General features: G+C 42.5%; 1 protein-coding gene across 2 annotated transcripts in view; it reads left to right on the top strand.

The window, feature by feature from the left end:
• Positions 1-23,732, top strand: part of kcnn2 (potassium calcium-activated channel subfamily N member 2) — a gene marked incomplete at both ends in the record, with an annotated part of 29,949 nt that extends 6,217 nt beyond the window's left edge. For both annotated transcript variants that reach the window (XM_084160507.1, XM_084160508.1), the window contains 6 exons: positions 7,870-8,288; positions 8,664-8,805; positions 11,411-11,521; positions 11,719-11,846; positions 18,267-18,336; positions 23,457-23,732. In XM_084160507.1, the coding sequence (XP_084016633.1) occupies positions 7,870-8,288; positions 8,664-8,805; positions 11,411-11,521; positions 11,719-11,846; positions 18,267-18,336; positions 23,457-23,732 (1,146 nt within the window). The remainder of the gene's footprint in view (positions 1-7,869; positions 8,289-8,663; positions 8,806-11,410; positions 11,522-11,718; positions 11,847-18,266; positions 18,337-23,456) is intronic.
• Between the last annotated feature and the right edge of the window lie 301 nt (positions 23,733-24,033).

Below are 24,033 nucleotides of genomic sequence, written 5' to 3'. Positions count from 1 at the left end.
AATTCGAAATAAATCACAGACAGTGTCACCAGCAAAGCACCCCCACACCATAACACCTCCTCCTCCATGCTTTACGGTGGGAAATATACATACGGAGATCATCTGTTCACCCACACCGCGTCTCACAAAGACACGGCGGTTGGAACCAAAAGTCTCAAATTTGGACTCCAGACCAAAGGACACATTTCCACCGGTCTAATGTCCATTGCTCGTGTTTCTTGGCCCAAGCAAGTCTCTTCTTCTTATTGGTGTCCTTTAGTAGTGGTTTCTTTGCAGCAATTCGACCATGAAGGCCTGATTCACACAGTCTCCTCTGAACAGTTGATGTTGAAATGTGTCTGTTACTTGAACTCAGTGAACCATTTATTTGGGCTTCAATTTCTGAGGCTGGTAACTCTAATGAACTTATCCTCTGCAGCAGAGGTAACTCTGGGTCTTCCATTCCTGTGGTGGTCCTCATGAGAGCCAGTTTCATCATAGCGCTTGATGGTTTTTGCGACTGCACTTGAAGAAACATTCAAAGTTCTTGAAATGTTTCGTATTGACTGACCTTCATGTCTTAAAGTAATGATGGACTGTCATTTCTTTTTGCGTATTTGAGCTGTTCTTGCCGTAATATGGACTTGGTCTTTTACCAAATAGGGCTATCTTCTGTATACCCCCCCCCCCCCCCCCCCACCTTGTCACAACACAACTGATTGTCTCATAAACATTAAGAAGGAAAGAAATTCCACAAATTAACTTTTAAGAAGGCACACCTGTTAATTGCAATGCATTCCAGGTGAATACCTCATGAAGCTGGTTGAGAGAATGCCAAGAGTGTGCAAAGCTGTCATCAAAGCAAAGGGTGGCTACACTGTTTTGGTTACTACATGATTCCATATGTGTTATTTCATAGTTTTGATGTCTTCACTATTATTCTACAATGTAGAAAATAGTAAATATAAAGAAAAACCCTTGAATGAATAGGTGTTCTAAAACTTTTGACCGGTAGTGTAAACGCAGTTCACATTCATAGCAGCCACATACCAACAGTATGATCCCTTTTATCGTTGTATAATTCCTTCTCGCATCTACGAGCTCTCCTCCTATCACCTTTTCCCTGCGCTTGTGGACTTCAGTGCTCAACACATCAGCTGTCTGTGACCTGGCGAAAAAACCTTTCCAAGTCAAACCTTCATATCATAACCGGTAAACGCTACACACAGCCTACATCATTGTCACCATATTAGCTAATGTCATAGTCAACATAGCTACTAACAAAATAACTAACATGTTAGTAAACCCTACAATCATGCAGCACAGTGTACAGTCAGCAAGCAGTTTAGCAGTTACACCGGCGGACCCCGGTGGCAAAAAATTAATAAAACCAAAGCTTACCTTGACTTGGAAGAGTTTCAGTGTTGGATAGCCATAGCCAGCTAGCTAACATAGCATCCCTCTCTGTTTGAGCCTGGTGTTTGAGTACGCTAAACTAGCTAGCTGCATTTGCTAGGAAAGTAAGTGAAAGTGAAAATAAATACTACCAACGAAATATAGCTATCTCTCTCTCTCTCTCTTGTTTTTCCTTCATTTCTGAAGAAATACATTTGTTCAAAACTGTTCAACTATTGTCTTTCTCTCTCTTTGAGTCAACTACACATCACATTTTATGCACTGCAGTGCTAGCTAGCTGTAGCTTATGCTTTCAGTACTAGATTCATTCTCTGATCCTTCGATTGGGTGGACAACTTGTCAGTTCATGCTGCAAGAGCTCTGATAGGTTGGAGGACGTCCTCCGGAAGTTGTCATAATTACTGTGTAAGTCTATGGAAGGGGGTGAGAACCACGAGGCTCCTAGGTGTTGTATTGAAGTCAATGTACCCAGCCTTGTCTAGCTTAGATAGTCCTGGGTGGTGTGTGTTGTTCTGTGTGCGTGCCTCTCTGTGTGTATTAGAGACGCCATGGTGTAACTGCAGGAGATGCTGTGCATTTCTCACAGGGAAATCTGTCCTCTACCTGAGACGCCAGACTGGAGTCAGATAACCATTGCTTGCTGGTGACCTCAATGTTTTCACTGAACAAACAGGCTTTCAAGGGTACAGATACTCTGCCTCTGAACAGGACGAGAATCCAAATTATTATTAATTGATCATGTTTGCTACCCCATGATCAATTATACTATATGATCAGAAACATAGATGTAATATAATTTATATGAGAAACGTCTCCAGCTAGAGCACTCCAAACAAAGGGAGATTTACTTATGATGTTATATTTTCATATAGAGGTGCATATTTTTTTTATTTCAGTTGAATGTTATGCATAGAGAAAATATGTAATCAAGTAATCACTTGATTTCAGATGCAAAATAAAATGTAACCTCCAGCTTGAGATTTACTCAGCAAAGTGGCCTCTTAGTGCCTCACTTTGATATCATAAATAAACCATTGCATTCATTTCTAATTGGGCTGAACCTCTCAATCTAATTCACTAATGAGATTGAGCCATTACTTTCACTCAGTGACAAGATATATTTTCCCATCTCCACATTACACAGACAGATTAAATATTGAGCTGGACTCCATTAGTTATATTGAGCATACTGAAACCAGTAACCAACCCAGGCTGCAACCAACACAGGGTGAGCTTCTATAGATACTGTAAGAAAGAAGGCCGACAGAGAGACTGGAATGGGATGACCTCAGGACATCCTTAATGGTGTTGTCTGTGGCATAGGCTCACCTCGGCCGGCGCCGGTGCAGCGTTCCCGTGATGAGCAGGGGAATACTCCCTTAATGATTCAACAGTATTTGTATCCATCAGACGACAAGCCAACCATCTGAGAGCAGCCACTGGACCTTGACAGGAGGCTATATCTGAAGAGATTGGCCTTGGTTAGAATCGGTCCAACCATCATTGTGCAGTACAGGGGCTCTGCTTGTAGGACACCATGCGTAGCGACACTGCTCTTTCTCTCTGTTATAAAGATCATTTTCTGTGTGTGTGTGCGTGAGCACGTGTGTGTGTGGCGACATTGGTCTCGCTCCTTTAAAGATACTTTTCCTAGGTGTTTTTGTGTGTGTGGTCCACTGGTCCATGTGGGTGAAATGACTCTTAGTTAAGTGACCTGAGAGTTTTTTGGCTCATCAACAGGGCATTTTCTATGCCTCTGAGTCCCTCTCTGGTCCCTCTCTGGTCCCTCTCTGAGTCCCTCTCTGGTCCCTCTCTGAGTCCCTCTCAGGTCCCTCTCTGAGTCCCTCTCTGGTCCCTCTCTGGTCCCTCTCTGGTCCCTCTCTGGTCCCTCTTTGAGTCCCTCTCTGGTCCCTCTCTGAGACCCTCTCTGGTCCCTCTCTGAGTCCCTCTCTGAGTCCCTCTCTGGTCCCTCTCTGGTCCCTCTCTGAGTCCCTCTCTGTTCCCTCTCTGAGTCCCTCTCAGGTCCCTCTCTGAGTCCCTCTCTGGTCCCTCTCTGGTCCCTCTCTGGTCCCTCTTTGAGTCCCTCTCTGGTCCCTCTCTGAGACCCTCTCTGGTCCCTCTCTGAGTCCCTCTCTGAGTCCCTCTCTGGTCCCTCTCTGAGTCCCTCTCTGAGTCCCTCTCTGAGTCCCTCTCTGGTCCCTCTCTGAGTCCCTCTCTGGTCCCTCTCTGGTCCCTCTCTGAGTCCCTCTCTGGTCCCTCTCTGAGTCCCTCTCTGGTCCCTCTCTGGTCCCTCTCTGAGTCCCTCTCTGGTCCCTCTCTGAGTCCCTCTCTGAGTCCCTCTCTGAGTCCCTCTCTGGTCCCTCTCTGGTCCCTCTCTGGTCCCTCTCTGAGTCCCTCTCTGGTCCCTCTCTGGTCCCTCTCTGGTCCCTCTCTGAGTCCCTCTCTGAGTCCCTCTCTGGTCCCTCTCTGGTCCCTCTCTGAGTCCCTCTCTGGTCCCTCTCTGAGTCCCTCTCTGGTCCCTCTCTGGTCCCTCTCTGAGTCCCTCTCTGGTCCCTCTCGGACATGCTCTTTATTAGGCCATGGAACATGGGATGGACTATTGTTGTAGCGTTGACTGCCTTTTAAGCTTAGTAAGCCATAAACCCCTTCAGACTTTTTATTCTAGCAGGATATGAACTGGACAAGTTATATGTGCATATGATATACTGTAGAAAGAGACTTGACTGCTGTCCATTCTTATGCCACATACATCATTCCAGGTTTTCCGCTGCAGATGTACTACTGTAAGTTACTCCCCCTCTCCCTCATAACTAGTGCTTCTGCCACTAGCATGGAATATTTGATGCTCAGAGGTAAAGAGTATTGTATTTCAGGTCATGTTTTTACAGACCAATAGGCTTTTCTTATATGACCTGGTTTTAAATGTTTAATTACATTGTTTTAAAGCAACATACTTTGTAAACACTTTCTTTTGTCACATTAAGTTGTTGTCTCAAATACAAATGAGAGCTTTTGTGCTGTGTGCAGACAATATTCTGTTTGGACTGTTTTGATGGCTTAGGTCTGTGAATAAGATAGCGTCTGTCACATAGTGGAGTAACATCTTGTGTTTCCATGTCTAAGTTACATTCCCTTGGAAAGGCTTACCAAGCAGAGCTATACCAACAGAGAGCCTGGTTAGTGTTACAGCATCTCTCAGCCTAGGAGTCTGACAGATGTCAGTGCTCTCAAGGAGATAGATGTTGTTACAGTATGTATTTAATATAGGTATCAGGCACTTTAGTTGTGTGCTTTAAAATTATCTTTGTGGGGGAACCTTCCAATGTGGTGTTTTAATTAATGAATTGGGTAGAGATGTTGCGTGGGAGGGTTTTCTACACTTAACTGCAATGTAGTTTGAGCTGGAATGTGGGTCGTTCATCTTGAAATCTGTATTACTCTGTCTCTGTGTTGTTTTCATTATGATGCTCTATGCTGCAATGATGTTTACGGTTGGAATTTCCTGTAGCTTTCGGTGGGAAGCGTTTGGCTTGCAGGCTAGCTTTAATGATAGTGTGACATTTGCCAGGATGTTCTAGTGGAATGTTCTTTGTGTGGCAATGTGGTGTAGGTGGCTGTAGTGTCAGTGTGCCTGTGGGATTGGAAGGCTGTAGTATGTGCAGTGCCAGCCTGGTATCAACTGATAAGCGTCAGTCTGGTATACTTTTGCAAAAAGATATGCATCACGAGACTTGACGCATAAGTCAATACATTGCATTCAAGGCAAAAAAGTTGGTGCTAAAGCTGCACTGGGTAAATTCCTGCGCACAATGCTCACAGACAGACAACTGCAGGGAGCGAATGAAGGACCATGTTGAGGATGAATTAAGCCACTTCCTGTTGCCACAGGAAGCTGAACCTCAACACAGGGCATCCCTATAAGATCACGGTGGGTTTTGTGGAAGGATGGTTAGCTAGCTCAATCGCAGTCAACAGGGGTGTCATGGTTATGCGAGGGCTGTAGGTAAAGCTTTTCTATGAAATAAAAGCCTTGTTCTCTGTGGGACCAACTTTTTACTGTGAAGAGTTCATTTCACATGGTCAGGTGCAGGCTTGCGTTCAGCCGGAGCGTATGTTGAACGATCCCATATGTGAATTGTGTTTCTAGCCTCAACTGTTCTGCTGATGTCACTCAAAAGCACATTAACTCTAGTTCAGGCTTCAAGCGAAGCCTACCTTTCTGCCATATAGTGGTATGAGGGGCAAATTAATTAATTGTTAATTGGCTACCTGCCTGCCTGTCTGTCTGTCTGTCTGTCTGTCTGTCTGTGAGTGTATATGTTTGTCTGTCTGTTTGAGTCTTTCACCAACTTACCCATTGCAGCTTTATCACCAACTTTTTTGCCTTAAATGCAATGTATTGACTTATGCGTCAATGCCCTTGACGCATATCTAGAGGTGGAGGTGGGAGAGAGGAGGGAGAGGAATAGAAAGAGAGATGAGAGGAGGGGAGAGGAGGGAAAGAAGGAGGGAGAGAGAATGGAGGGGGGAGGAGGGAGAGAAAGAGAAGGGGGAGCGTGGGGGAGAGATAGAGAGAGTATGGAGAGAGGAGGGAGAAAGAGAGATAGGAGAGAGAGAGAGAGAGAGAGAGAGAGACAGAGACATGTCTGTCTGCGAGTTTATCTGTCTGTATATCTGCCTGCCTGCCTACCTGAGTCTTTCACCATTTCATCCAATGCAGCTTTATCAGCAACCTTTGAATGCAATGTATTGATTTATAAGTCATGTCTCGTGATGCATATCATTTTGTATCACGAGACGTGGGTGGCACTATAGCGCAATTTCCAGGTGTACATTTGTTATTTTCAGGGTGTCGTTGAGGTAAAGATGTGGAATGAAATCTTTCTTTGGCAGTGGGAAATATATGTCTATTTCAATGATTCAAGATTTAGTAATGTATTATTGCTAAAAATATGATCTAGGTCATTGATCCCATTACGCTTCGAGGAATGGGACAGCATTTCTTTCTCTAATGAGGATCCTAGAGTTATACTAAATGGGGGTAAGTTGGCAGGATGTCAAGTCATAATGTGTGACCTCACTTATTTATCTCCTGCGTTTTTGTGCTCACAGAGAAATCTGAAATGTTCTGGTGTTTTTGACTGATCTGCTAACCTGTTTGGCTGATATGTGATGGATTTCACAATTCTCATTTTGTTTGAGATTAATTGATCTTGAATATTTAATTTTATTTCATTCTTATTCAGTGGTTCAGACAGTGGGGTAGACAGTAGGAGCCATGGGAAGCACAGACTTTACAGCACCAATTACAAAAACTCAAACAGAACCAGGAAGAAAACTCTGTTCCCCACACACTGGAGGGCCAGATATCTCTAGACGCAGCACAAATAATTTAAGCACATAGGATGGCTTCAGTTAAAATGTTTTGTCATTCACAGTTTTTTCCCTTTATATTGAATGGCTGAGGTCACGGTGAATATAGCTCTCTGAAATTTGATGACGGCAACATTTTGTGAAATATCTCCCGCCAGTTGTGACGGCCCGTATACAACCCATAGACCTTGAGGTGATTGAGTGCAGGAAGGGAGCAGCTGAGGCGGACTATCGGCATTGCGTGTCAGAAAGGGGAATGATTTGACAACTGTAGAGAGGAAGCTAACGTGGCTCGATTGCATTTAGCCTGCAATCCATCTGCAGAGGAGTATGTGAGGGGCAGAAGAGGAAGCCATCTCTAGAGACAGAGGGTAGTAGTTTATCTGTAGATCATAAACACAGTCAGATAGATCACTTTGACTGAATTACACTGAGGGGAGTGTGGGTCTGTTGGTAGGGGACGAGGCCAATTAGGGCATTAGTTCCGGGTGGATGGAAGCATTGAGCAATAAACCATGGGACTGGTGGATAGCTTTAGATTGGAGTGAGAGAGATGAAAGGTGTTTAAGAGGAGAAAAGGGGGAAAGGAGTGGGGGCCGAGGAGGAGAGGGGGAGATGGAGAGGAGGTGTACAGCATGGCTGAGTGTGAATAGAGGAGGATAGGATAGAGGAGAGTCATTAAAGGTAGTGAAATCAGTCCACATCAAAGCCCCCAGTGGAGTGGCCTACCTTCTGCTCTGTGGCCAGGCAATAAGAGACCTATGCTAATGTGGGAGGTGACAGATGTTCTCATCAGCTTAATGCTTTGAAGTCGAAAATGTTAGCCACATGCAGGAGGTCCCATAGACATCCGTGACAGAAGAGTGTGAAAGGTGTAGCGAACGCTAACAGTTAATAATTGGAATCCCTGAACGGCAATCAGTCATGTCAGAAACCTGAGTTAATTAATTTCCATTGATTGAGTGTGCTAGTAATGGTTTATGGTTTTTATTAATTTAGAATGATGCAATAGTGATTCAAATGCAAGGTTGCATTTAACCAGAGCTAATTCAGTAACCTCCATCTGCTTCCCTCTCCCCCTCCATCCATGTTGTTATTCAGTTATTCATGGTAGACAATGCAGCAGACGACTGGAGGATAGCCATGACCTACGAGCGCATCTTCTTCATCTGCCTGGAGATCCTGGTGTGCGCCATCCACCCCATCCCAGGGAACTACACCTTCACCTGGACAGCGCGCCTGGCCTTCTCCTACACCCCGTCCAAGACGGACGCAGACGTGGACATCATCCTGTCCATCCCCATGTTCCTGCGGCTGTACCTTATCGCCCGCGTCATGCTGCTCCACAGCAAGCTCTTCACAGACGCCTCGTCCCGCAGTATCGGGGCGCTCAACAAAATCAACTTCAACACACGCTTCGTAATGAAGACCCTGATGACCATCTGCCCTGGCACCGTGTTGCTGGTCTTTACCATCTCGTTGTGGATCATCGCTGCGTGGACCGTGAGGGCCTGCGAGAGGTCTGGACCTGCTGCCCTATAGCTGTCACGCTATGCTGCACAAAGCACTGCATGAAACATAAATAAGGCATCATGGTTTGGTCAGGGGGAACAGGAGTTAACTCTTTGTGCATCAGGCTTACATCCAGATATAGTGCTCACTCCTCACATTCCCAGCAATACCACCCTTTTTGTATGCAGATCTTCTGCTTGGGAATGTCAAGGGATAGACAATTATGGCCCATAGTTTACATCTTGTTAGGAGACAGGAGAATCTGTTTACACCTTATTTATATTACACATGAATGAGGCATGGATGTACTGTATGTATGATGTATAAGACGTGTATGTATTTGGCAAGCTGACTCCAGGCTGACTCACTACCTTCCATTCCAGATACCATGACAACATGGACATAACCAGCAACTTTCTAGGAGCCATGTGGTTGATCTCGATCACTTTTCTAACCATTGGATATGGGGACATGGTCCCCAACACTTACTGTGGAAAAGGAGTCTGTCTCCTCACTGGTATTATGGTGAGCCCTACACTCTTACAAAAAAAGGTGCTATCTAGAACCTAAAAGGGTTCTTCAGCTGTCCCTATAGGAGAACCCTTTGAAGAACCCTTTTTGGTTCCAGGAAGAACCCTTTTGGGTTTCATGTAGAACCCTTTCCACAGAGGGTGCTACAGATGTCAGATCTTAATTTGACCCCTTTCATCGCAGGAGGAAAATAATCCTACAGTAGGAGGATTTGAATATCTGAAGAAATAGTTAGAATCGCTGCCAGGGGGCATCTGGAAGCGGTGTTTGTATACAATTTACACTGCAACTACATTGTACCTTATGTAGGCTACGTACAGGCAACAGCACATCTCGTGTTAATTCTTATGTGGACTATAATAAATTAACATATGTGTAGGGGGTAGATGTATTTTTCGTTAGGGATTATTATTATTATTTATTTTTATGTTGAAGGCAAGCAATAGGCAGAATACATTATTTTGGTTGCCTCAGTGCCTGTGTGGTCTTGCAGTTACAGCCACTGACCCCAGCACACATATCTGGCCCACTGCCCTTTGACTCATGGATGAATTTATTTTGGATGAATTTATTATTGAGTGGTTACAGGGTTAAAACAGAAACAAATCAAAGGTTAACAGTTTAGGTATTCATTCCGAGTGGGTAAGTTTAGGGCTATGGTTTGGGGGAAGGCTTAAAACTAAATTATTAAAAATGACACGCCTATGGATCATCAGTATTCATTGTGAACTGCCGTAGCGCAGTGGTCTGAGCAGTGCGCTCTGGCTCCGAGCCTCATGAGTGCTGGGCGATCTAGTGACCAGCCTGAGCCTACATTAGGCCCACAAGTTCATTGCATTTATTTAAATGTGTTCAAGAAGTGAAAAATAGTCTGATAATTTACACATCAGCGTCTCAGCTCAACAAAATCACATTTGGGTAGGCTCAAATGCATAAACATCTTGACAGCTTTACGAAATGAAATATTAAAGCCACAAAATACAGGTTTTCAATCCACACCAAAGACCAGAACTATATTGACAAATTATACATAGCCTAACTATAAAAACGTGGACGAGCATCCACACTGGAGTAAAGTTTATCATTCTACAGTAGGCCTACATCTGTCAATCAACTGATGGCCTAAATCAGCTCATCAAATCAGACAGGGAAACACAGTAGCCTATTATCCATTTTCACATCTTTCATTATGTGACAATGGAAAGGCTAACGGGGTAGCCTACAGAATGTAGCCTATTGGAATATTATCAAATAACAAGAGGCCTATTGCAACCATCGATGGCACTAGATTATCGCCAGCTGATGTCTTGTTAAACCATCAATACGCTCTAAATTCACCCGCACAGCTGATCTCAATTGCAACCATTATTGGTCACCTCTACAGCTCCCTAAAAGATTATGTCGGTGTTACCCTTAGTCCTGCTTGCAACCAATGTCTTTCAAAATATGTTCGCCCTCTGGCTGGTATTGTAATCGGAACAACTTTTAACAGACTAAGGGTTTATCTATTTGATAAGCATTCTATACAGTATAAATCAAGTGTTTCCTCGTTTACCACGGCAAATCTACCGTGGCAATTTACCCGACTCTTTGTATGAATGGAAACTAATGTTGGTGTAGCCTATTGTTATTATTTTATTAGTTTCCTATTTATGTTATCCAAAAGTGTCTGGTAAGGTCATTTCTTAACAAGATCGGGGGTAAAATATCCCTGGACAGTCCATATTTTAAATGTGTAAATAAATCAAGTCAATCAGGGGATTGAGTTATTTGTGCCAGTATGGTGTGGACCAGAATCAAACCCACGCCTACACAGTAGACCACCTATAAGGCAGTGGCCCTAACCGCTAGACCACGATTAAACTCAATTTTGGATACAAAATCCTCATCTTAGGATACACTTGACACTTGTATGTAGCCTAGTGGAAACCAATATCTATCTTGTGTTATTAAGCTATATAAAACAATGGTTATTGATGGGTATTGCTGCATTTCAGATATATTTTTGTACATTTGAATGTTGCAGTAATAGGACCAAGGTCTAGCGTTTGAGCGAGGGAGAGAGAAAATTATTTTGATAGCAAGCCCTGATCCAAATGACTCGACTGCCCCACATGGAGAGAAAGAGAACTGCTAATTTTCAGGTACGCGCGAGGCTCAATTGAATTTCCTGATGCATCATGAAAATTCTCTGCGACAAAAGAGTGATCAAGTTAAGATCCGACATCTTGACATGGAACCCAAAAGTGTTCTCTTATGGGGACAGCCAGATTTCTAAGAGTGTATTGCAGAAATGATATTACATTCTCATGCCACTGCAGCGCTGTCTTTTTCAGTGCTGCTTATTTACATTACATTTAAGTGAGGTAATATCTTTGAATCTAGATTAGGTATCTGCATAAAAAAAAAAAAATGACAATATATATTTTTTTAAATCTCTGGTGCGGATTCATTTATATTCAGAGGATATTGATTTGAGAATCATTTTTATATTTTTTATAATTTCCTAATATTTTTCAAATAAAAGTAGGTTACATCTTTTTAAACAGACACAATAAAGTCAACCTCTATAACGGGGTCTGTTTATTGTTCCCCCAAGGGAGCTGGCTGCACAGCCTTGGTGGTGGCTGTGGTTGCAAAGAAACTGGAGTTAACCAAAGCTGAAAAACATGTTCATAATTTTATGATGGACACCCAGCTGACAAAAAGAGTAAGTAAATACTTTACTTCCATGGCGTTTACATTTTTAAAATTTGAAAGAATAATCTCAGCTGCACTGTTTCCCTATTGTGCAGCATTTCAGGAAGCCCAAGCATGGTTGAACATGAGTACAGTATGTTTTCAATTACATGAGGAGTATTTTATTTACCATGAACAGTGTTTCTAACCCTACTCTTTCTGTGTCAGGTGAAAAACACAGCTGCAAATGTACTCAGGGAGACGTGGCTCATCTACAAGAACACCAAACTGGTGAGGAAGATGGACCATGCCAGAGTCAGGAAGCACCAGAGGAAATTCCTCCAAGCCATTCATCAGTAGGTACCCTGCCTGAAACTCTGCTCCTGGCAGTGTGGTAAATACTTATTACACCCTGGTATTTGCAGTCTCACATTTTCTCATACATACAGTATCAAAGATGAGAATACGAACCTGAGATCTGAATTGTTTGACACCTGTAGCCCAAATCTGTATTTACAACTTGGAACATTTACCTTTGTTCTTTGTTCTTGCTCATTTCACTCCATTGTTTTGTAATATTGATAAGTTGGAAGGGAGTCAGGAAGTGTTTAGTTCCAAAACATGTCAGTCGTGCCCTCTTAACAGCTCAGTGGTCAATACTGTGGGATATTGAAATGGCAGTTACACAAATTATGCAGATGATATGCAAATTCAATGTATTTACTAATTAATTATAGAAGCAGTCATGCTATATGAGTATGCACAAAAATGTCCAGAAACCCTCATAGGTCAATGATCTAACATCAAAGTTTACTTGGTAGTAAGATAATTCTGATGCTAACTGATAAATTATATATTATTATATAATGCCGTTATAGTGGTGTTACTGTGTTACTGCAAAGTGGTAGACTATAATTGCCAAAGTAGTCATTCAATCTTTTTTATTGAACGCAATTTACTTACTAGATCAGGAGAATGTAAAATGACTGGGAGATCTTTCTCAATTGCTGTTAACTTATCTGCACTGAATTACTGGTTGTCTAATCTAGTATCTTCAAAGCAACTGTAAACCATGACCGATGTCCTGGGAAGGGCCCAGACTCTTTTTACCACAACCTAAACTATTCATGATAAACTCTTGAGGACCATTTCACTCCCCTTCCTTCTCACCGGTGACAGAAAAACTCTCTCATCTTTCTCTCTCGCTCTCCCTCTTCCCTCCCCCTCTATCTCATCCTGCATCACCATGATGTAAGGAACTGCCAGTTCTATTGCATGTCAAGATGACTGTGAGTGTCTTTGTTGTGTACCTAAAGTCTGAGTCACATGTCATGCTGACCTCTGGGCCTACACATCTGAGTTGTTCCTTTAGCGTGTATCCTTATGATCAGACAGTTTACCTGTCAGGTAGTCTCTTAGGCAGTCTACAGGGAGGATGCAAGTGCTCTCTATCTCTTAAACCCTATTGATTTTCATGTTTTCTCCTCTTGGTGTACCTAAAACCGTCTTACAAGCCTAAGCCTATTTCTACCACTGTATTTCCCCCCTTTTAACTACGCAACTGACTATCACATCAAACGCAATAAGATATTTTCCCTCTTTTTGAGATCAGGTTTGGTTTACATTACTATGATGACTAGGGTCTGATTATATTCATATGCGATAGTGAAAATGTTCTCTGTTTGATATATTTTCTGTGTTGTATGTTGTGATGTGTTTTCTGTGTGTTAACGGGTCTGTGTGGTCTCCTGTGTGGAGCTTTTAATTTGCTCATGATTCCTTTCTTTGTGCATCGTTTACCATGATGACATTAAGAGATTAGATTTTTGAAAGGGATTACAGGTAGAGACTATTGGCTGCTGCTGCTGTTTTATAGGCTTCTGTCATAGTTGTGCAGGCAGGGTTACTATGTCCTTTATAGCTGAATTCAGGCTATTTGTGGTAATGACAGCATATCATGTCATCCTCCTCTTCTCTAGGATGAGCTAATAATGGGAAACCCTCAGAGCTTTGGCAGAATCTCCACAGGACCAGATTCAGCTGTAAAACGCCACTTCCACTACTTTGTGCAAGGGCATGTCCACCTCCCCTTTTATACAGGCTCAGTAAGTCATATGAAGAGGGAGTGGGTCTTAGCAGAGGAATTAGGGTTCAGAAAGCACCTCCTGGTGTGTGCTAAGTGATGGCCGTGGCCTCAGCTGCAGGGTTCAGCTCCAAGTGTGGGCTGCTTGGAAGGATGTACATACACTGTGTGTTGGGAAGAGTCAATGGCCACAGAGAGGGTGTGCCTGGGAGCACGCTCATCCCTCAAGTGGAGCTGTATCGCATTAGTGTAAACCAAGACTGTTCTCAGGGCAGGTCTGCCGGTTTTGAGTAGCAGAAGTTACTTTTCGTAGCAGGTTAGGAGAATTAATGTGGCAGGTTAGGATAATTAACGTGGCAGGTTAGGAGAATTAGGTTAAGAGCAGGAAAAAAGTTAGGGTTGGCTAAAATTGTCCCTGACGCAACTCGAACATACCTAGCTACAACCAGGCCTGTCCTGAGAACAGTCTTGGTTTGCACTAATGCGATGCTGCTCAAGTGGAGGGCTGGAGAGGGGTCAGTCAAGGGTCAGTGACCTGTCTTGAAGCAATAGTGGTGGGAAAAGTATGAATAATCCCTACGCTTCCTCCTCTGGCCTGAGCTGTATCAATCGCCCTGTAAGATCCTCCACCAATAGCATTTAGGGGACAGGTCCGAGGGGAGGAGGAGGTAACTTTGTTCTTCTGAAGTGAGTCTTTTTCCATGGTCTCTGCAGTGGTCCTGGGGAAAATCTAGATAAATGTTAGCTAGAGAACATGTCAGACTGCCATGGCTGCCTGTCTGGTCATTGGTTCGCTCATTGAGGCTGGTCTGACAGTACTGCATGTCTGATAAACTGGGCCAGTCTGGAGGGGAGGATTAGGACAGAACCTTAGGGAGTAGCTAGCAGGGGCCGGATCAGAATAATGTGACAGGAATATTGACGTTTTAAACCCCATGATTCCTTGGTTATCTGTGGTGAGGCATAGCTATGAGGTAAAAAGGTGCTGCTGATGGTGATAGTGATGATGGTATTAAGTCGATGTTAGTGTTGTTGTTGTTATTCAAAATGGCAGCAGTGGGATTCGGGTTGCAGTACTCAGGCCTGAACAGGAGACTGATCCTGCCATCTGGACGCATTTATCTGATGTTGTAATAATTCATTTGTCTATTTTATGTTTCCTTTTTTTCCTGTTTGTGTCGACACAATGCAATAGAGCTCGAAAGTAAGTCTTCGCCTCACATTTAGTTACAGAAATGTTGTGTGCATGCAAATGAGAGCTTGTCTTTTTGGCTCAATGATGTGACAAAAAATTACACTCCTTCATTTGATAAGTGAAATTCATACCATAGCTACACATTTCGATTTCCCATCGAGCAATGATTGATTACACAATGTCACATAATGTAAATTTGTCAGTAATGCTATATTTCATTTATATAGTTACACAACACCATTGACAAGATTTTAATTTCTCTTTTAGATCATTACCTGTACAGTATGATGATTAGGCCAAAATAAGTTAATAGGATACACTAGTGACTAGCCTACAAAAACTCAGCACAGTATATTTAGAGAAAGCAAAGACCTCTCGATCAATTCTGCCCTACTTTTGATCTATCAAAGCATTACACATCTGCCTATTTAACATCAATGCCAACCCCTTCCTGTGCATCTCATTAATGAGACGACACATACACTGCTAATGTTCACATGTATCTTCCTTTGATGAATTTCAATTATGGGTGTTGGAGGGTGTTTTTCTTTCCATTGTTGCATGAATGTGATGAGAATTTGATCTTTAATCAGAAAGCCACTGATTAAACTCCAATGAACTGTGCTTTCATGAACCGAAGGATGACCACTGGTGCTTGAGGAGAGGAGAGCCTTGCTCTAATAACTACAGAATAGAATACATCTGTCCAGGTCAATGTTTACTCCCCCTATCAATCTGCCTTGGCTACATTAACCAGGGCTTGGGGTCATCTTTCGCCTTGTGAAACCATTGTGACGTCTGTTACATTTGCATTCCCTCCATTTCTCTCTTGGATGACTGGTAGCAATAAAGACGGTGGCCATTATGAATGTGCCAGCAGAATTCACAGATTTACTTAACCTTTATTTATCCAGTTAGTCTCATTGAGATAAAATCTATTTTTCAATAGAGACCTGGTCTGTAGCTCATAGCTGCACCGAGCTAGCCACTCTCCTTAGTCTAGTGTAATGGCCTTAGTTTATCACAGTGTTGTGACGTATTTGCCTACAACTAGCATGATGCATGGACACAACCAGATGTCTTACAATATGTTGGAGGAAATGAGAGTATTTTTTGGCAGGCACACAGACTATCCTCTGTATAATGACATCACCCGTAGCGCAGTTTGACAGTCCCCTGGAGCCTGTCCCCCTCCAGGAGGCAGGGATAGAGGCAGGAGGGGGGTTGGTGTACAGGAGGAAGCCGGACAGGAAGCAGCATGCGTCCGTTAGCTCAGTGACTCAGTGGAGGTTTGAAACAAGGACACAACCTTAGAGGGGAATGTCGGGGTAAGCCTCCGGGATCTTGTCCTACTTTAAAGACATTGTGCTGTAACTGACACAGTGTGAGGCTCACTCTCCTCCTCAGCATGAATCCCAGTAGTCAGGCAGACACAGCCGGGGCAGGGCAGAGTCGGGCTGTAGAACGGCCTGTCCATTACACTGAAGACGATCTAGGATCAGTCTTTTCACAGCAAGGTTAACAGGGGCCATGACAAAGAGAGCATCCCAGAGAAAATATACGGTGCAGCACTATTGAGATTGCCTTAAAGAATTCAAAAGGGTATTGAAAAGCTTAGCATAGCTGTTTTCCCCCTGATGAATAGCATAGCAGATAAGCACCAACTGAAACCCCAGGACCGCACAGGAATACTGAATCTCAGAAGGACATAGAATATTGAGCATGAGAGGGCAGGATGCTTTCACATTCTGACCCCAGCTTCCTGCCTGCCTTGTTCATCAACACCATGTGACAGCTATTGGTCATCCAACCGTGAAATGCAGAATTCTGACAAGTCTAACATCTCAACTGCACAAACATTTTAATGTTGATTCTCTCATGTCTTTCACCCTCTAGTACCTTTTTTCCTTTCAATTTGCCAGATTAATTGAACAATAAAAGTGCTATTTTTGCAATAACATTGGCTACTTGTTTTAGAATGTGCTTCTTTTTGACCATAAGGCTACCCGTCACTAGCCGTTGAGGCATCGTCCTTTGCCTGTAGTGTCCTTCAGTGGCTCCTGTAGTGCCCCCTGTTGGTCTAACCTGTCATCTAGCTCCACACATTTCTGCCTGTGTACTGGAATGCCTAACAATGATGCTCCATTGCATGAGAATGGATGAATCTGGGCCAATTAGCAGAGGGTCCCTGAAGACCCCTCATATTCTCCTCCTTGTTCTATTGTGCTATACACCCTCAAATTCACACAGTCCAATTAGGTTTCTAACTCCAAGCCCATCTCATCAGTTTATACAATTAGTCTGAGAGCATTGGGTTTTATCTGAAAGAAAAAGCTGGCCACAAGGACTATGTTACTGTCCTACCTCCAGCTCACTGTGTGTGTTGGTCTCATTCTGATTTAGCATGCAGCACGGGTGGTTGCAGGGGGGAAAAAAGCACTCTTGATATCCTGAGTACACTTGCTGTTTTTGACTCCCCAGTGAGTGTGGGTGATAAACACTTGCTTTAGTCGCCTAATTAAACCAGAGATTTGAATTATTTAAGTCGGCTGTATGGATTAAAGAAAGCGACTAATTTCACTTTGGCTCTTGAAGAAGTGTATTTTTGTGTTTTTAACTGGTCTGCGTCACCAAGACAGAAAGGCCTCATGCCAGCTGGATGAGTTTCCCACTATGTAACAATGTAGCATATCACTGTCAGTAACTAGGTGATTTTACATAAGATACAGTACCAAATTGATTTTCTCTTTTATCAACAACACACTCACACAGTTTATTTGAGCTGGTATACTACATAAAGCTGCATCTTTACTGTAATCTTTGTTATCTTTTTTGTGATACATTTTTTTATCTTTGTTATCATTTAATGATATTTTACAATGCTGTATTTATGTTGAACAATGAATTAATATCTGCTTTTATGTAGAGTTTGGCTATCACAGCACTTTAGTTGGAATAGCTCAGATTGACAAAGTATTTTTCTATTTTGAGAATGAAAATGATCTAACTTGAACTACTTGAAGGGGGATTAAATAATTCATTAGAATCAAACAGAGAAACGTCTTCCAGGTGTTTGGATGAAGCTTTTAGCGTGTGTATAAATGTTTGCTATGGTTAGAAAACCAGGTCACACGACTTATTATAGTTTATATACTCTGCATTAATCATTTATTTCAGCTAAATCCCATTGCAACAGATTGTATCTCCCTAGTTGAGCCCTTGTATATGTCTTTGTTTCTAGAGTTCAGGGGCTGGAGATTTACTGCAGTAATAGACACATTCTCCTCTCTGGCAGCTTCTCCCCTCTGTGGTCTTCACTTGCATGCAGCTCAACCAATCAAACTGTCTGAAACCAATTGCTGCATTCTCTACACACATCCTGTGCATGTCCTAGGAGTGAGTGCTCTCTATGTGTATGCCTTCTGTGTGCACAGATTTGTTAAACCCATCTTTACCGAATAGATACATTTATTGGGTTCTGAATGGTCTTCTGTTCAGATTGAGAAGTGTTAAAATGGAGCAACGCAAGCTGAATGACCAAGCAAACTCACTAGTGGACCTTGCAAAGGTAAGCTGGACTGACAAACGTCACATATTCCAGTTTATTTTGGTTGTGAAGTTTGGTTGTGCATTTGGATTGATCTCTATCTAACCCACTTTTTGATTTGAAGGATTCCATTTGATACATGTGATATCAAAGCATTGGGAGAATTAATAACACCTTTTCATATAAACAAACAAAGTCTACAGGTGTCAAATAAACAGACTTTCCATATGAATGTTAAGAAGAACCAGTTGTTTACTGTCATTGGAAGAAAATAAGACACATTATATTTCTACTTCTTGAACTGGGTGCAGGATAGCCTGGTCCCAGATCTGTTTGTGCTCTTGCCAACTCCATTGCTGTCATTGGCATGGCAATGAGTGACAAGGAGTTGGCATGATAGCACATTAAACAGACTGGCTCTCAGGCTAGATGCAGGACTGTTGTTAGTGGAAACATACAGTATCTTGGTTTCAAAGATTATAGAATAATATGCATACTATCAGGGGTGGAAAAGGGGGGGGGGAATCACTATGGGAACCCTCCAATGTAAATTCCTTGAATTCAGTGCATTTCTACATGTCAACATGAGTCATGAAAATGAATTAAATGTAAAAATGCACATTTTTCCATGTCAAAACGATTTCCCAGAGGGAACCTGGTTTCCCCAGGTTCCCCTCCATTTCCACCCCTTGTTGTTGGTGGAAACCTACAGTATCTTGGTTTTAAAGATGATATAAAGGAATGCATATTATTTTATGAGATCAGGATCCCCATCCTGATAGGTAAGTCAAACTGTAATTTACCTTTAGGTTTGGATTCCCGGACTGAGATTAAGCCTAGTCCTGGATTAAAAAGCATGGTCAAGGAGACTCTTGAAATTGCTTTTTAGTCCAGGAGTTATCTTAATCTGTGTCTGGGAAACCACCCCTTGATGGTATTGAACAACTCTCTCTTTGGTGGTGATTTTGTGATGCACTCAACAGAAGTTGACATACAGCACCTTAGGGAAAGACTAGGCACAGAGCTAGCCTGATGCAACAAAAAAACACAATATGCTAACCTGGAAAGGGAGACACGCTGTAAGTCTGATGTGATGATTCAGCCAGAAATATAGACAGAGGAAGGGAGGAAGGGAGGGAGGGAGGGAGGGAGGGAGGGAGGGAGGGAGCGAGAGAGAGAGAGAGAGAGAGAGAGAGAGAGAGAGAGAGAGAGAGAGAGAGAGAGAGAGAGAGAGAGAGAGAGACAGACAGACAGACAGACAGACAGACAGACAGACAGACAGACAGACAGACAGACAGACAGACAGACAGACAGACAGACAGACAGACAGACAGACAGACAGACAGACAGACAGACAGACAGACAGACAGACAGACAGACAGACAGACAGACAGACAGACAGACAGACCGTTGCCCTAGAGCACACACAAAACTATACATACCTCAGCCTAAACATCAGCACCACAGGTAACTTCCACAAAGCTGTGAACGATCTGAGAGACAAGGCAAGAAGGGCCTTCTATGCCATCAAAAGGAACATAACATTTGACATACCAATTAGGATCTGGCTAAAAATACTTGAATCAGTTATAGAACCCATTGCCCTTTATGGTTGTGAGGTCTGGGGTCCACTCACCAACCAAGAATTCACAAAATGGGACAAACACCAAATTGAGACTCTGCATGCAGAATTCTGCAAAAATATCCTCAGTGTACAACGAAAAACACCAAATAATGCATGCAGAGCAGAATTAGGCCGATACCCGCTAATTATCAAAATCCAGAAAAGAGCCGTTAAATTCTATAACCACTTAAAAGGATGTGATTCCCAAACCTCCCATAACAAAGCCATCACCTACAGAGAGATGAACTTGGAGAGGAGTCCCCTAAGTAAGCTGGTCCTGGGGCTCTGTTCACAAACACAAACAGTCCCCACAGAGCACCAGGAAAACAACAACAACACAATTAGACCCAACCAAATCATGAGAAAACAAAAAGAGAATTACTTGACACATTGGAAAGAATTAACAAAAAAACTGAGCAAACTAGAATGCTATTTGGCTCTAAACAGATAGTACACAGCGGCGGAATACCTGACCACTGTGACTGACCCAAACTTAAGGAAAGCTTTGACTATGTACAGACTCAGTGAGCATAGCCTTGCTATTGAGAAAGACCGCCGTAGGCAGACCTACCTGGCTCTCAAGAGAAGATAGGCTATGTGCACACTGCACACAAAATGAGGTGGAAACTGAGCTGCACTTCCTAACCTCCTGCCAAATGTATGAACATATTAGAGACACATATTTCCCTCAGATTACAGAGATCCACAAAGAATTCCAAAACAAACCCAATTTTTTTAAACTCCCTTATCTACTGGGTGAAAAACCACAGTGTGCCATCACAGCAGCAAGATTTGTGACCTGTTGCCACAAGAAAAGGGCAACCAGTGAAGAACAATTTTTTTCCCCATTTGTACTTTAACTATTTGCACATTGTTACAACACTGTATATATACATAATATGACATTTGAAATGTCTTTATTCTTTTGGAACTTCTGAGTGTAATGTTTACTGTTAATATTTATTGTTTATTTCACTTTTGTTTAGTATCTACTTCACTTGCTTTGGCAATGTTAACATACATTTCCCATGCCAATAAAGCCCTTAAATTGAAATTGAATTGAAATTGAGAGAGAGAGGACTGACATTCAAATGTCCACCATGGTCAAATCGGTTTCAGGCCACCATGCCATGAAAGACATTAGGTTGTTAATATCACCCAATCACTGAGTGCAATGAAGACTCACAGTGAGTTAGGAGAGGGTTGACATTGGGGAAGATGACTCATACAGCCCATTCGGCCATCTTTAATCAATGTCATAAGTGGGTCTCACCATCAGAGGGCAGCATAGCATTAATCATCACAGTACATGAGCTCCCCGTGGATATATTGAGCTGTATAATGGAGCTTAAAATAAAACTAAAACTTTGGCAGCTGCATAGCCTTTGCAAAGCTATGAGAAATCCCTCACATAGCAGTGGTTTCCCTACAGTTGTAGCAATTAACATCTATTTAGGGCGCAACAGAAAGCATGCTATCACGAGTCAGGATACATTAATACTACGGTAGGCCAACAATTACAGTATCCTAAACACTTTTTTCAGCATTTGTCCTCACCCTGAATAACCCTTTCATTAATGAAAACGCAGGATTTGTTTTTCTTTATTACATTTTATTGTAATTTTCTACCCTTTTTTTACGGAGTCAGTTGGGAGCCATTATAATTTCAGCTACTTGGGGTTTTGGGTATACATTGGGTCAAAGGCCTATGTATACCCACAGGTCCAGTTTCCTGGACCCAGAGTTGGCTAAATCTGGATCTGTGAAATCAGCCCACAATTACACAAGCATTTTTGTGCCTCAACTGAATATACTTACAGTCCCGGTCGTATTTTATTAGTGTTATATTATAAAGATGTAATGCATTCCCAGTTTAATTTGTTTATGATTAACTGAGGCATACTCTTGACTCAGTTCATCTATGTGTCTATCCACAATTCACTTCTTACAGAGAGAGGCTCAGATTAGTTTAATGTTGCATTTTGCTGTTGCCTCAAGGTCCCATCCTTATTTTCATGAATTCCAAGGCAACCATAAAATTGGTTCTTCATTTCATGGACTATACATCAAGATTTTCAATTTAGATGTAATCTCTCTAAGCATATCAATTCTAAATTCCTTGATCATCTGTGGAAAATGATTTTATTTTAAAACATCATAGGAAGTGATGAGTGGTTGTGGTAGTGATGCAACCTAGTGAAACCCTATCTGCCCCAGTTGGAGTGTGTCAGTGGTGAATAGCTGTCAGTGTTGTTTTGGTCCTCGGTGGATCACTGTGATTCTAAACCAGCCACCCAGCCCATTATTCCTGCCCCAAATGAGAAAAGGACAAGGTAAGTGATGGATGGCATTGGCCACAGGCTGGCAGTGATTACTTTCATAGTGAACATTAGCTCAGTACACAGTAGCTCTCACTCCCACTCTCCAGCCCCCACAGAACTGGATATCTCACTGTTTGATAACATGCCATGTCTCAAGAGGAAGAAGATCAACTTCATGGTGCAGAAGTTAGTAAGTGTAAACAGCAGAATTTCTCTGCAAGTTATCAATTAATATTTGATTTGCTTATCTTCAGCATCAGGTTTTCCCAATGGGCACAGACGTCAATTCAACGTCTATTCCGTGTTCGTTCAACGTAATTTCATTGAGATGACGTGGAAACAACGTTGATTCAACCAGTGTGTGCCCAGTGGGTTGTTTGTTGTGATGATGAAACTCTGTAAAATGTTAATTAGGCTACCTGTGTCCAGACACTCTATTTGTTATATTACATTGACTCAGCTGTGCGTTTCTAACACTCTTTTTATGACAGTGAATAATAATTTCATTTTGGAGGGCACTTCAAGACAGTTTTCTTTTCAACAGTCACCTAGACAGTTGTCTTGTAGCCCTTTTGTCTGAGAATAGCTGCAGACTGTGTTCAGTTCTGACAGGGAGTGCAAGCTAATAGCCTGTAAAATTAACATCTTCAGGGAACAGTTTAGTGTTGTAGTGGGAAACAGTAGCATGATTAGATACTTAGAATGATGCAACCCATGATCAAATTAATCACAAGCTGTATCTAGTCAGAAGTATCAATTTCATGCTCTCTCTTGTCAGCTAAGGGGCAACTCCTAACTTCCATTTCAGTAAAATTTTCACTAAGCCTTTTGACTTCAATGCATGACTAAGTGGAAATTTAACTAAGTCAGGATTTGCCCCTTCAATTTCTCAACAATGCACTGTTGCCAAGTGTGTCTGTCTATGTGTATTCTTGTGATGTCTTTGTTTTGTGTTCTTCGTCGCTGCTGTCTTCGCCTCTGGACAGATCGTCATTGTAAATAAGAATTTGTTCTTATTTATTGACTTGCCTGTGTAAATAAAGGTTAATAAAATATACAAAATAAGGTAAATAAAACAAATAAATCATTTTATAATTGCCTGCCACTGCCTGCAACCTCTCTAGCCTAAAGCACCCCATGCTCTGGTAGGCTCTCGCCCTCTTACTCTTGACTGTGTATCTCTCCTCCTCCTCCAGACTCAGAACATCATGTATGACCTGATCTCAGACCTGAATGAGAGAGGGGAGGACATGGAGAAGAGGATCGCCATGCTGGAGACCAAGCTGGAGACACTGCTGGGGAACCTGCAGGCCTTGCCCGGACTCATCAGCCAGGTCATCAGCCAGCAGCACAGGGACTTCCTAGAGGTGCAGTTCCAGCCGTACAACAAACACAGCCCTGAGCGCTCACAGTCTGTCTCCAGACGGAGGTCGTCCTCCACGGCACCACCCACCTCCTCCGAGAGCAGCTAGAGTCCAAGTGGAATACCTACAAAGAAGACTTTTGATGGCCAAGTTTTGATGGCCAAGTTGCATTTATTGTAAAGCCTTATGGTTTCAATAAGTGTTATCCAAATTCTGATGACAGAATCCAAGTTACCGGGACAATGGATTTTAAACTGATGCTGTTTGTTTTTTATTACCTCAAAATATGTTGTTTTCCTTGCTCTGGTGACAGGACCATAGAAATGCTTTCCTCAGTAAAAACGATTAGGCCTATCGATGGGGCTGTGATCAGAACTATACTCCATCTCTATGCAGAGGTAGCCAGTTT

The sequence above is a fragment of the Coregonus lavaretus genome (genome assembly GCF_964263955.1).
Source record: "Coregonus lavaretus genome assembly, chromosome: 4".
NCBI lineage: Eukaryota > Metazoa > Chordata > Actinopteri > Salmoniformes > Salmonidae > Coregonus > Coregonus lavaretus.
Note: the sequence above shows the minus strand (reverse complement) of the source record. Positions and strands in the feature narration are given on the sequence as shown.